At 42.9% G+C, this 14907-nt stretch overlaps 1 protein-coding gene across 1 annotated transcript; it reads right to left on the bottom strand.

Moving 5' to 3' along the window:
- Window positions 1-8245: 8245 nt before the first annotated feature.
- LOC105035241 (cysteine proteinase inhibitor 6) lies at window positions 8246-12842 on the bottom strand. The gene is made up of 4 exons (XM_010910725.3): window positions 12547-12842; window positions 12006-12225; window positions 8733-8878; window positions 8246-8595 (listed from the first exon to the last, which is right to left on the bottom strand). Exons 1-4 carry the CDS (start codon window positions 12763-12765, stop codon window positions 8449-8451), a joined length of 732 nt encoding a protein of 243 aa, XP_010909027.1. The 5' UTR covers window positions 12766-12842; the 3' UTR covers window positions 8246-8448.
- Window positions 12843-14907: the final 2065 nt, after the last annotated feature.

Genomic DNA, 14907 nt, shown 5'->3' with positions numbered 1-14907 from the left:
ACTCAGGATAATTGACTTCCTTGATAAATCCGACCTTGAGAAGTTTATCCACTTCCTCGGCTATTGCCTTCTGCCTCTCCGGGGCATGACTCCGGATTTTTTCTTTTGTCGGCCGATGTTTAGGGTCGACCGCCAGACGATGTTCCATGACTTCTGTGTCAATCCCCGGCATATCCGTCGGGACCCATGCGAAAACATCCGCATTCCTTCGGAGGAAATCCACGAGACGCGTCCGCACCTCCTCCTCCAGGTTGGAGCCAATTAACACCACATGCTCCGCATTCCCATCATTCAAAGGAATTGGTATTAGGTCCTCGATCGGACCGCCCCTCTCTTCAGTGAGGTCATCGCGCGCATCCAATCCATCGACCGGATAGAGGTCCGCTTGATCGTTTCTCTGCAGGGTAATGTTGTAGCATTGCCTGGCCAGCGCTTGGTCTCCCCGGACTTCTCCGATCCCCTTGTTAGTGGGGAACTTTAATTTCAAATGGTAGGTCGAAACAACGGCTCTGAGGGCATTGAGGTCGGGTCGGCCAAGAATTGCATTGTAGGCAGATGGCGCCTTTACCACCAGAAAATTCACCAGGGCTCTGGACTGCTTTGGATGCTGACCCGCGGTCACAGTTAGAGCTATCGTTCCTTCCGTCGGAACGGCGTCACCAGTAAACCCTATTAAGGGGGAGCAAATCGGCCTTAGATGACCGCCAAGAGTGGCCATTCTTGAAAAGACACTGTAGAATAAGATGTCGGCCGAACTTTCGTTGTCGACGAGAATGCGACGGACGTCATAATTTGCTATGTTCAAGGAAACTACGACCGCGTCGTTGTGAGGGAATTGGACTCCCTGGGCATCTTCTTCAGTGAAGGCTAAGGGTTCTTCAACTTTTTGCCGCTTGAGGGGTGCAGCTGATGTGCTGATTGCCTCCTGCCGAGATTCCCCCGAGATGACATTGATGGAATCCGACGGAGACTGGTCGCCCGGCCACCCTTTATCGACGACCACAACTGGAGGTAGTTGTGCAGAAACCTCGCGAGAGGGCATCGGACGGGGAAAAGAGGATTGGGTGCCGGAAAAGGTGGCCGGAAGCGGATCCGTTGAGCGCTCCTTCAAGAACAAGGGTGCTGCGAAGACACGCCACCCTTCCTCTAGCGCCAATCCTGTTGGTGCAAAAATCTGCTTGCGCCGGAGAAGCTGGAGTCGGGGAAGCCGCGGTCGCCGCCGGGACCTGCAAGGGAAGTCTAAACCGGAGGTGGGGTTGCTCCGGCAAGACCCTCCGACGTTCAAGTCAGTTCTCTGCCTCAACAAGAATGGAGTGCTCGAACAGAGAATTTAGCAGAGTTTTGAGATAAGAAAAATGAGCTTAAAGAATAACGTATCTGGGTCCCCCTTTTATAGGCGAAGGAGGCAACGGATTGATGGCGACGTTTGTAACCGCCTGGTAGTGGGCCGCCCATGGTCAGGGGAATTGATTGCGAAAGATAGTGGGGTAGACCCGTGGCTATCGTCATAGCCCGCCACGTAGGGCCTGTTGCAGGTAGTGGAGCGGCGTCCGTTGCCGTTAGTTGTCAGCGAGTAGTGGGATCGTGCAGCACCTGCCGCAGAGAATGGAGCAGCATCGTGGCCGTTGACACAGCCTGTCAGAGAGTAATGGGTCCGCCGCAGGGGGTGATGGAGCCGCACGGAATCCGCTACAGGAAGTGGAACAGGATCATGGTTGTTATTGTGATCTGCCAAGGAGCACGGATCTGTTGATCGAGGCTCGGCAGTGGTCGGAGTTTGGCCTTTGTAGGAGTCCGGGAGGGGTCCTCCTTTCGGTTGAGGTCGCGGGTGGAGTCTGGCTCCAGCAGCTGATACTGAGGTCAGAGACTGAGGGCGGAGCCCAGCTCCTGTAGGAGTCCGGGCGGAGCCGTCCTGCTGTCGATGGTGGAGCCCGGCTCCCGTAGGAGTCCGGGCGAAGCCGTCCTGCTGTCGATGGCGGAGCCCAGCTCCCGTAGGAGTCCGGGCGAAGCCGTCCTGCTGTCGATGGCGGAGCCCGGCTCCCGTAGGAGTCCGGGCGAAGCTGTCCTGCTGTCGATGGCGGAGTCCGACTCCCGTAGGAGTCCGGGCGCAGCTGTCCTGCTGTCGATGGCGGAGTCCGGCTCTCGTAGGAGTCCGGGCACAGCCGTCCTGCTGTCGATGGTGGAGCCCGGCTCCCGTAGGAGTCCGGGCGGAGCCGTCCTGCTGTCGATGGCGGAGCCCGGCTCCCGTAGGAGTCCGGGTGGAGCTGTCCTGCTGTCGATGGCGGAGCCCGGCTCCCATAGGAGTCCGGGCGGAGCCGTCCTGCTGTCGATGACGGAGCCCGACTCCTGTAGGAGTCCGAGCGGAGCCGTCCTGCTGTCGATGGCAGAGCCCGACTCCCGTAGGAGTCCGGGCGGAGCCGTCCTGCTGTCGATGGCGGAGCCCGGCTCCCGTAGGAGTCCCGGCGAAGCTGTCCTGCTGTCGATGGCGGAGCCCCACTCCCGTAGGAGTCCGTGTGGAGCCGTCCTGCTGTCGATGACGGAGTCCGGCTCCCGTAGGAGTCCGGGCGCAGCTGTCCTGCTGTCGATGGCGGAGCCCGGCTCCCGTAGGAGTCCGGGCGGAGCCATCCTGCTGTCGATGACGGAGCCCGGCTCCCGTAGGAGTCCGGGCGCAACTGTCCTGCTGTCGATGGTGGAGCTCGGCTCCCGTAGGAGTCCGGGCGAAGCTGTCCTGCTGTCGATGGCGGAGCCCGGCTCCCGTAGGAGTCCGGGCGAAGCTGTCCTGCTGAGGATTTCGGCTGTGGATATTTTATACCCAACAATTACACTTTAAAGATAGATAATAATATTGAGCTGAGCGAGGAGACGACTTTGAAGAAGCATTCAAAACATTACAGAAAAACTCGTCCATGCTTCTCTGCCTAGATAATATATTGTCCATCTATCTATTATCGAGACTCCAGTTAGGGAGCTCCTTGGAAACGAAGAATCCATGAAACTTCGTGGCCCCAGCTGGCCGAAACTTATCACATAGGGATATATTATCTTGATGCCTGGATTAGCTGGGATAACTGAGAATGCACAAGAGTAATATTAGGGTGAGGATCGTCCACCAGCCATTCAAGAAAGATAGAGACAGCTTTTCGAGCTGCAGCATGTGGCATGTAAGCACAAAATCTGAAAACTCTGGAGTTTCGTTCTTTCCAGGGGCTCCACATCGAGGTGATAAGCAAGCAGTCTAGGGTAGGAGACATTGTTCTGACTTGGGGAGAGTGACACCACGAAGTCCAAACCTCCGAGAATGATAGCGGCAGATCGAGAATGCTGAATGGGGAGAAAAGATTGTACCAGTAGGTTGTAGAGAAAGAACACTGTATCATTAGATGATTCAAGGTTGTGCTGCTTTCATTACATAGTGGATAATTTTTCAGGGATGAGACACCTCTTTTCTTGAGATTCTCTCTGGTTAAAACTTTATCATAATAAGCTGGCCAAAAGAATAATTTGGCCTTCTCTAGAATTAGGAGAGATCCAGAATCATTTTTTCAGAAGAGAGATCACTCTACCGTGAAGTAAAAACTTATATCAGGAACGAACACTGAAAACACCACTAGAACTCCACTTCCAATGCCATGTATCAGGTTCTAACGAGAGTGTAAAGTTCTATAGAAGTGAAGAGAGAATTTGGAGTTCTCTGTGTGCATGAGAGTTCATGGGGCTTCTAAAAGAAGTTAGTAGAATTGGTTGTTGCAAGAATTCGAAAACTAAGCAGTTATGCTTTGTTGCAAAGTAGAGATGGTGAAGTAAAGAGCATAACGCACTGTCAGCAATCCAATAATCTGATCATAACCAGATTGAGCAGCTATTGTCCACTGACAGTGAGAACCATCCTACAAACAAAGAAAGGAGCCTAAGTACCTCCTCCAAAAGGGAGAGACAGTTTGAAGCAGGCGATGAGATGAGTGAAGTAGGGGCCTCCGTGAGTAATAAGCATAGCTAATAAAAATGCATCAAGGTTTCTAGGGGTACCTAAGAAATCTCCACCACCACTTTAAGAGAAGAGCCTGATTGAGAGTGAGAAGGTTCTTGATTCCAAGACCTCCGTATAGTTTAGGTCGACAAGCTTGATTCCAGTTTACTAGATGCTTGATGGAGCTGTGCGATGGTAAGCTATTTCAAAAAAAATTTCTGCACTTCTAATTTATTACCTGAATGATAGATGATGGAATTTTCATGACCAACATCCAGAACACTGGAATACTGTTCAAAACGAAATTAAGCAGTATGAGGTGACTCACCAAAGAGAGAGTTTGTTGCTTCCAACCACTAAGCTTCTTGAAGATTTTATCAATGAGGAAGGACCAATCACCTTTGATAAGCTTAGAGTAATGGAGTGGGATGCCCAAATACCAAGAGGAAAAGGATGATACCTTGCAGCCAAGCATGAAGGCCATTGTAGAAGTTAAGTCAGTGCTGAGGTTAATACCGAAAAGCTGAGTTTTGTGAAAGTTAATACTGAGACCTGGTGACAATTCAAAATAATATAAGATTAGCTTAAGGCAATTGATGTCAGCTTTCGAGGCATGAGTGAAGATCAATGTCTCATCCGCAAATTGAAAACATTGGAAGAAGCCATCCAATCCACAAGGACCATTGCAATTTAACAACTACTACTAAGCAATCTTTAGGATATTGGTGAGAACATCCGTAACTAGGATGAAGAGCAAAGGTGAAAGGGGATTTCTTTGTTTAAGCCCCCATCAGTTTTTAAACCAATTGCCCACTGAATTATAAATAACCAGGGCTGATTTAGAGGTTGAAAGAAGGGTTCGGATCCAACCAATCCATCTGACCCCAAAGCCCCTGTGATACAGAAGGTCAATCAGAAAATCCCATGAGATGCAGTCAAACGCTTTCTCAAAATCAATCTTGCAGAGGATGGCTAGAATTTTAGAGTGTCTTATGACTGAGATTTGTTCAGCTGCCAAGATATAACTCTTGAAGATTAAGCACCCTTTGATGAATGTAGATTGACAGTCAAACACCAGTTCATCCATTTTAGCCTGAAGCCAATTTGACACCACCTTAGAGATGATCTTAATCATCCCGTTCTCGATACTACTTGGCCTATAATCACGAACTGTAAGGTTGTTGGCTTTCTTGGGATTAATGAGATGTAAGAATAATTGATCCTATGGAGGTCACACTCGCCGACGTAGAATGCAGAAAACAACCTACAGATGTCTTGGCCAAAACACTCCCAATATTTCTAGTAGAAGAACAATTGGAGCCTGTCTGGATCGAGCAATTTGTTTTTTACTAAGCTGAATACTGCTGAATTAATTTCTTCAATGGAGAAAGGGGAGTCTAAGAATGCCAAATCAGGTTGGGGACTGGGATAGATCCTCGACCAATCTATATTAACTTGCTTCATTCCTGGAGTTCCGAGGAATGATTGATAGTAAGATAGAAATGCCTGCGCAATATCTGACTGTGTTCGGAGAATTTGGCCAGTATGATGAATCTTAATGATCGGGTTTTTTCTCAAGCGATTTGAGGCAGAGATGTGGAAAAACTTGGTATTTCTGTCACCCTCGTGAATCCATTTGGAGCGAGAACGTTGCATCCACATTATCTCTTCTTGCTTGAGGAGAGAGTCGAGCTTAATCTTAAGTTCTGTTCATGAGGCACACTCATCTGCAATAAAGCCCCGTTGCTCTTCCAACTCATCGAGACTAGTTATAAAACCTGAAATGATGTTCTTGTTGGCTAGGATGTTTCCGATTGAAGATTTACTCCAACTTTTTAGATTGGCTTGCAGATGTCGAAGTTTGAGAACCAAATTTGTTGCACTATTGATGAAGGATGGAGCTTCATACCATCATTTTTGGATCAGATTGTCAAATCCATCATAGAGGAACTAGAGATTTTTCAAATTTGAATGGCTTCGTAAGGAGATCTTGTCTGGAGAGCAAAGGCTTGGTCAAGAGGAGTGGAATGTGATCAGAGGTAATCCAATGGAGTGGGGAGAGAGAGGAAGTGGGGAACTGGCTGTGCCAAATAAGAAACACCAGTCATCTGTCAAGTTTGGCCAAACAGGGCTGCTCTCTTAAATTGGATCAGGTGAACTTGCATAAGGGTAACTGAAGCTCGATCAAGCCAAGAGAGAAGATAAATTCATTGAATACTTGAGAAGACTGATGACTTTCCAAGGTGCCCGCTCTTTTGGCTTAGAATCGGATGGTGTTGAAATCTTCGATCAGGGCCTAGGGCAATTGTATAGAGCGAGCAAGGTCTTTAAGCTCACCAAAGAAATCCACCCGGGCAGGTTGGTCGTGTGGGCTATAAACGTTGGTGATAATGACCATAGCATTAAACCTTCTGAAGCAAAATTCAGTACTTAGCGAATACCGTCCTCAATGGCATGGTTTTCCCTCAATTTCGTTAGAATCCCACACTGTTACAAGACCCCCGGCAGATCCTGTTGCCTCCAGTGCGAGATATCCATCGTATTTCAATCCATAGATAGATCGAGGTCACTCAGCTTGATTTCTTGAAGGCAAACAATCATGCTGTTGTCTTTCTTAATGAGCTCCTTGGCCATATATTTTTTATGTGGCAAGTTTAGGCTACGTACATTCTAAAAAAAGTAGTGACATTAATTTTGAACAAACCCAACAGATGAGAAAGAATAATCCCATAGGTAGTAGAAGGGGGTATCCATAAGAGCATGGTAGACGACATACGGAAAGAGAACTGGGGGCAGAGCAAATGAGTGGATCATATGACAACCCACATATAAAACAGTTGATACGGAGCTAGACTAACAGATACGATAAGCGGTCTGAAGATAATAGTAACCGCCCAAAATGCAAAATCATGCAAAAAATTACCCATTGGTAATCCTAACCAAAGCAATGCGGAACTCCAGGACAAGAGACTTCTCATGCAGACGTAAATGCTCCACCAAATATGGGAGGGAAGGAGCAGCGCTATTGCTCGAGGGACTTCGAGCGCTTAATTGACGAAGCCTGATCATCACCAGAAAGGAGGAAGCCACACTGTTTGACGAGTCTAGAAATATCTCTGACCATGAATGAGTTGACGTAGAGAAGATCATCAACAGAAAACGAAGAGTCTTCAATACCTAAACTGGCAGGGGAGTGACGCCTGTGTGCTTGCGGGGTGATATAGCAAGGGCTGGATTCAATAAAATATTTTCAAGCTGGATAATTGGTTCCATCAAGTTCGACAAATACAAAGTTGCTGATACTGCCAGAGGGCATGATACTGGCACGAATGGAGGCGGGCATGATGAAAAAAAAGAAGGAATGGGTGCGAATGTCTCGCTTTCCGTACCGCATGATGAGAGACTGATTATATCTCGATGGTTCCATGATATTTCTTTTCTATTTTTGACTGGATGCAGTACAACTGGGGGATATCTGGTTAATTACATGAATCACAAAAAATCACAAAAAACCTCTGAATGCACAAGATTGTCTTGGAATAATATTATTTCTTATTTACACCTGGCAATAATGATGGTAAGCAAAAAAAGACATCAACAAAAATGATAGATACAGGCGGAGAGATGATAAACGCACATGGAGCGGCTAACGGAGAAACGGAAGAGCATTATTTCCCCCTTTCTCTTCTCTCCCAAGCTATTTTTATTCTTTCCCTATTCTCCCTTTTTCTTCTCTCCCAAGCTATTTTTATTCTTTCCCTATTCACCCTTTTTCTTCTCTCCCAAGCTATTTTTATTTTTTCCCTATTGTTATTTCATATCCACCATATAGTAACTATAGTTTCATCCCACTTCCTCTCTTCCATCTAAAATCTGAGGCAGCTGGACACCGCTCCTGCAAAAATAGACATGCCGTTCCCGCAAATATGAAAAAATTTAAATCGATTCCGCTTAAAAAAAAAATACAGTCACAAATTTTGCAACATACCGTTTCATTAAATACAGAGCTGAACATTAATCATTAATTGACATCCCAATAATATCCATATAAAATGGGATATCCACAATCAGCCCCCATGCAGATTTATCCACCAGGTGCTAGCATATCATCAGAAATTCCTACCACATTCAAAAGACAAGCTGAACAACTCATGATGACTACACCATACCACCCTTACAACAACCATCTGTTCCCAAAACAAATGACAGCGATCCAGATCAAGGGAAAGCATCAGAACACCCCAGCTTACTTGGGGAGGTGATCCACAACCGTCCAAGTTTCCTCAAGGAGTATTATATTAAGTATTAGGCAAGCATACATCATTATAAATGCATTCGGAACAGAACCAAAGCATCTAGTTCTCTGTTACAGCAACATCACCACACAAGTTTGTGACTACTACATGTAGCGGTACTAATCCATAGGGCCCTTTGATAAAGTACAGGGCTTACACTTGATAGACCAACAGGAAACACAATTATTAACAACCGGAGTCGGAATGCTCCTGCATCTTATTCAAATGAAAGGTGCCTTCCAGGTTCTTATGCACTTCCACCTTGAGCTTTTCCTCTTTGCTTCCCCGTTTCAGTTTAAGAAGCAAGTCAAACTTCGCAGAATCTTCAATTACCTGAGAATCAAAGATTATAGTATTAAAAACATATTGTTGACCATAAAAGACAAGTACAAAGGCACAAAATAATTATTCTAAAGCACCAAGAAAGCAATTAACACCAAGGGAAACTAAGCGAGGCAAGAGAAGCCAACCTCTGCCTTTGCAAGAAGGATCTCGAGCAACTCATAAGGGGCCAGCGAGTTGGACCTCTGCTGGATGGTCTTCACAGCATGATTTGCTGCTTCTTGGACCACAGGATCATGTGCTGGCACGGTTCGCCATCCAGGTTCATGCCCACCTGGCACATGTCCGGGCATGTTACGACCATGTAGAATCATTCTAGCATTGGCACACCAAACAAGCAACCCAAGAGGGCAGAACATGCTGTAGTTCTTATGAATGTATTCACAATTACTGGATATTACAAATTTAGGCACAAACACGTTTGTGCGCCCCAACACCTGGTTGGAGTCAAGTATCGCTTCCCAATTCTTTGTCAAACTTACGATTATTGCTTTTATCCTATTAGAGACCTACGGTACTGAGGTTAGCACAAACACAACCATCTCTTCTACAAATCACCTAACATATGCAGGATATTGTGGGAAAATCCAAGCAATAAAGAAACCAATATATGGCATGCACATGAAGCAATTGAAAGCTTCATGCTACCAAATTTGCCTTTTGCAACAAACGCCACGCGGAGACCTATTCTGACAGTTTTCATAATGTCGTTAGCAGCAGCCATTGTTGTACTAAATAGGATGACAATAATGTGCTGGACAACTTAAGGAGAGATGATGAGAAGTGGCAGCAAAGTAGGTACCTAGTTCTTACAAGGATATGCAACCTAATATATTTTGAGATTATTTTAAATGTAAAAGGATATGAGCTAGCATCTTTGGATATTTGAACATCAAACTACTTCACTGCACTGACTTGAACAGCATTTCACATTATGTTTTTGAAGCTCTCAGGATTTCCAAACACTATAAAATAAACAATCTACTTCACAAGGTCACGTGGAAGAAAATCAATCAATAAAAATTTATATAAATACTAGTAAATTGCACATCCACTGTACATGAAATATCTAAGATTGTAAAATGAGGGGAAAAACATGTTGTGCGGTAGAAAGGAAAAAAAATCGTGTATCTCATGTTAATGTAATTAATCAAGAAAATAAGTTCCTATGTTCTTTCTTTCTTCTTTGAGGATGAAAGATTGTTCCTAACCTTTATGTCAACCAGGTTCTATGGAGTCACCATGTAGATACCATGGGCTGTTTTTGAGAAATCATATGAATAACACCAATTTTCTTTGAATTTGAAACCTCTATCTTGCACATGTATCAAGGAGATTGATGCCAACAACTGGTCTAATATCCCATTATTCTACTATAATGGCTGTTACTTTCACTAAAATGTTTATAGGATCTTGCAATTGTCTATATGTTATATGTGTATATAACTGAAGACACCATTAATCGAATGTGAGATGTGTAAACAACTATTATAGTAGTAGATTGTCACTTAAGGCTAAAACATGACTCTTTTCTCATTGCAAAAATAATAAGAATACTGCTATCAATTGATGTTCCATCTCTGCTTGTTTCCCCATCAAGTTCAGCAATTAAGGATTGGTGCAATAGAAAATGATATCTGAACTTCAGATGAGCAGTTAAATCAAGTTTGTCATCCAACCAAGCTGAGTGGGTGGGATGTTTTAAACCAAAGTGTTTAGACTTTATTTGTTTGTGATTCGAGCTTCAACTAAAATCCAAATTGGCTCATTCTTTTAATTTCAAAAAGACTCAATCGAGTCAATCATCTGGCCAAATCCAAAGGCCTTCATGAACAGCATGGCTTGCATAAAGAACAGTTACATAGTCATTATTTCAAAAAAAAGTACCTATTATCCATTCTCTGGTTCAGACAGCTCATTTCTCATGCCCTTTTTCACAAATCCATCTAAAAAACCATGTGGGCTCTAGGTGGTGCACATGCGTCCGCACACTCATGGGGGATTAGTATGTTGTTTGGGGTTGGGTGGGATGATAAATAATATACAAATAGAAAACCAAATAAAGGACTTTGACTAGGTTGGTGTTGGTGTGCTTGCTAGGGTAAATGTTGTGATTCTATATATGGGTAAGAAAAGCTATACTAGGCAGCATTCATTTGATGAGTGGAATGTAGAAACTAGGAAAGACTATTTTGAGATCTTGCACTTGATAGTATTAGGTAATGCTCTGAGATTTAAATAATTGTATGCTGACACCCTAACTCCACTAGAATCCATCCATTTGTTGACCAAAAAATTTAAGTATCACTAACATCATTTATTAACTTATTTCATTGTTGTACGTATGCCAATCTATAATAAAAGGTTGTCCATTCCTAGTCAACTAAAGATATTATGGATTTCAATGCTTTTAGGTGGAAGCACAGGCACATCATTAAGCATAAGAAAGTTGAAACTAAGCATACACATTACAAGAATAAAGCAGAAGATATCAACAGATTGATCACCCATGGAGAGTGTGTACCAAAAAAAATAATAATAATAAAAAGACCAGTTAGTCCTTGTAGAAGTATGACAATTTTGGCACCCGTTAATGCCATTTACATAATGACAAAGATAATATCCACTACATTATAATATCCAAATGGCCATCAAAAAACATGTTTACACCACATAAAACATTGAATGAGAACAAATTTTAGCCCCTTGGTTCACATTAAGATCATCGTCCATGTGCATAAGAGCTGCATCATCAAATTCTCTTAAATGCTTCTTAAAATGTGTTAGTTTAACAGATCGCTAAACATAAGGTATCCCCTCACTCACAGGTAGAAGCTACGATTGAAATGACAAATGCTAAGCTGATACAAATTACTAGAATATTAGGCACATGGACAGAACAAAGGAAGACTTATTTGGAAGAGGATTTAAAATCAAGGCCAACCCCCCCCCCCCCCCCTCCCTTTTTTTTTTTCAAGTTTCCTCAAGGCATTATGCTAACTCTCCCACAACATTATATGTTGAATGATGTAAATTCAAAGCGTTTTAAGTTTCCTGGACCATTATAAGCTGATTTTTATTAATTTTTATTAATTAATTCTAATTAACCTCTTTCAACCAATAGATCTAAAATTTCTATCTATATGCAACCATAGTGCATCTTTTTATTCAAATATCAGAAATGAAACCAAAGTAACTTTCAAAGTGATATTACTTAAAACTATTGAAAAGTTGCATAAAAGTAAATTTGACCATAACACAATACTGAAGTATAGACCATCTATATAGACAATGATCTAATAAAAAAAAAAAAAAAGCTTGCATGTCACTGAACCCTCAATACAGAATCTATACATCAATGCCAACTAAATTGAAACGGGATTTTGCAGACTCAGCATTACCGTGTTTCGCACCAAGGTCGGCCGCAGTGACAGAGGGGGAATCGCCCAAATGCGTAAACTCTTGAAGCTCCTTGAAGTTGAGCCATGGCTTGACCCAAACCTTCGCCTCGAACAATTTCTTTTTCCCTGCTTCCATCACCTCCAGAGTCAAATGGTGCAGAGTGCCCGCAACCACTTGCTCTTTCGCCTTCACCACACGAGCAAACTCAAGAAGCGCATTCTGCATCAAGATCATGAAAAAAACGCGATCCAATTAAATGCTACCTAAAAATTATACATTGAATAAAATAATAAACCAATGAATCAACCGATTCAAACCAATAAATGCTAGAACAATCTTCCATGTGGATATTCACAAGCGGAAAAGAGCACAAAAATTAAGAAAAAAAAATCTGAAAAATAAAATCCCTATTAAACTGAAACGGACTTTTTTGTGGGAAAAAACACAAAAGACAAGAACAAGGAAGCAACTCATGTTAGATCCATCAGCAAGTGATGTTATCGCACTCGGAAAGAAAGAAGAAAAGAAAGATCGGCGAACCTCCTTCTTGTTGTGTTCTTGGACTGCGAAGCGACCGAGCTCTTCGATCTCGACGCTGTTCTCGTTGATCTGCGAGTCACGCACGTCTCCGACGGTAGCCATCACAATCAAACCCTCTCCTTCTTCTTCTTGGAATCCAAAGGACAAGATGGACGAAGAACCGTACAGGACGAGGAGAAGGAGACCAACGAAACGGGGGCTCGCTTTAAACGAAACCATCTTCCTCCTCCCTCTTTATTAGAACTAAGGACTAAGGAGTTACCGTTTCTCTCTCTCTTCCTCCTTTATCGGTGTGCCCTGTCTTCACCGGCTCGACTTCTGGCGCACGGAGATGGCTTTTTAGGCCACGTGTACGACACGTTGAAGGCATCGAACGGTCCGTTGTGATCGCTTAGGATGGAAGCTAGTAGGAATCTAGGTGTTTTGACGGGTGGGTGGCTTGCCTTGGAGTTACGACCTTCGGTTGAGGGTGGTAACTTCGCAGCCAAGAAAGCTCACGTGAAATCTCACGTGATACGCACGTGAGAAAGCTCACGTGAAATCTCATGTGATGTGCACGTGAGAAACCGATTTTAGCGCGGAGGCTAAACTCCACTGTTTCTTTTTAACGCTGCTAGGGCCAAATGTCGTACCAAAAGAAAGCCCTGTGGCTGGTGTGAGCACCAATGCACGTGATCGTGAAATCTTTTCTTCATATCAGATTTATTTTTTAATATAATGCTAAAAATGTGATGTAATTACTATATATAATAAAAAGTTGATGTTTTTATGACAGAAGATAGGTGTCTCAAGAGAGATTTTTAAATTTTACTAGTGAAGGATATTGGGCCGTGCCTTGCACGGTCCGATCCAGACCCATCAGGGTTGAGACTAAAGGGATCATGTCAGACAAGATCCAATACTAAACGGATCGTGCCAGGCAAGACCCAGTACTAAACAGTCCGTGCCAGGCACTGCATAATTAGTCTCAAGCCCCAGCCCGGCATGGCCCTAGGCCCAATGGGTGGCAAGCCTACTTGATACGGCTCGTTGGCCCGTATGCTTCTTTTTTGAAAAAAAAATTGCAAGACACGGCCCATTTGGCCGTTACAGGCCGTGCCTAGCACGACTCATTGGAGGCCATTACGGGTTGGACCTGACATGGCCCGTTTCGGCCCATAACAACCAAAAACGGCTATTTTGGAGATTTTTTAACTTTTTATCCCTTCCAACAGCCATAAAATAGCTATTTTAAGGGATATTTTGAAAAAAAAATTATGAATTCTTATAAATAGTCCCTCCTCTCTCATTCTCACCATACCAAATCTATTCTTTCCTTCTTCTCTGCTATTACTATTTCTCTCTTCTAGCAATATTGCAAGTGTTCTAGTAAGTTAATTTTTAATTTGTATTTAGTAAGTTTTCAAGTGCTACACAAGAGAAGATCCTTGTCGAGGAGCACAAGAGGAGGTCCTTATCAAGGAGCACAAGAGGAAGTCCATAAATCTCGATGCTGCCTTTACTCAATTCCTCCACCTCCAATTAGTTTTTTTTTTTGATTTATAAATTTAGAAATGGCATCTTCTATTTTCGAGAGAGAGAAAACTAATCCTATTGTTCCTACTCTCTCTGAAGCTAGTCAAGGTCAAACCTCTTTCCGTAAGAGGACTAATGCAATTTGGGAATATTTTGAAAGAATTTTTGTTGATGGAGTTTGGAAAGCAAAATGCAAAAAATATGCCAAATTATATAGTTGTGCCAGTAGCAGGAAAACTGGCCATTTGAAGAGATATTAAGAGAGTCACAGGATGAGTGACTCTCGTCTTCAAAGTACCGTCAATGTACAAGGGGATCTCTGGTAGGTAATTTTGCACATAATCATGAAAACCAAAGCAAAGCACTAGTTAAATGGATAGTTAGGGATGAATTGCTTTTTAGTTTATGTGAGTCTTTTAATTTTGAAGAATATATTCAATTAATCCTACAGCTTGCTTATAAAAGAACTAGTAAGTGTACATTAAGAAGGACAGCTATGACAAATTTTTTTAGCAATGAAACAAAATTTAATTGAAACTCTCTCTACTTTAAATTCAAAAATTTCATTAACTTCTAATATTTGGTCAGCATCGGTAGGTGGTAATTGTTGTATTTCTATTATTGTGCATTATATTGATAATAACTGGAATTTAAATAAATATATTCTTATTTTTTGTACTTTTGATTTTTCATATTCTGGACAATAAATTTTAAATATTATTTACCAAATGATATGTTTATTTAAAATTAATAATAAAATCATATCTATTACTTTTAACAATACATCTAATTATAATTCTGCTGCTACATTATCGAAGGACTCATTGCATCCCATTTTAAATGGTC

The sequence above is a fragment of the Elaeis guineensis genome, chromosome 1 (assembly GCF_000442705.2).
Source record: "Elaeis guineensis isolate ETL-2024a chromosome 1, EG11, whole genome shotgun sequence".
In the NCBI taxonomy this organism is placed as follows: domain Eukaryota; kingdom Viridiplantae; phylum Streptophyta; class Magnoliopsida; order Arecales; family Arecaceae; genus Elaeis; species Elaeis guineensis.
This window is presented reverse-complemented; position numbering and strand designations above follow the sequence as displayed.

Excerpts from the sequence above, each read along its gene's own strand:
- LOC105035241 (XM_010910725.3), bottom strand. The coding sequence starts at position 12,765 with ATGGTTTCGTTTAAAGCGAGCCCCCGTTTCGTTGGTCTCCTTCTCCTC. Across the intron at positions 12,226-12,546 it reads AAGAACACAACAAGAAGGAG|AATGCGCTTCTTGAGTTTGC; the intron begins GTTCGCCGATCT and ends ATCTTGATGCAG. Across the intron at positions 8,879-12,005 it reads CGACCTTGGTGCGAAACACG|GTGGGCATGAACCTGGATGG; the intron begins GTAATGCTGAGT and ends GACATGTGCCAG.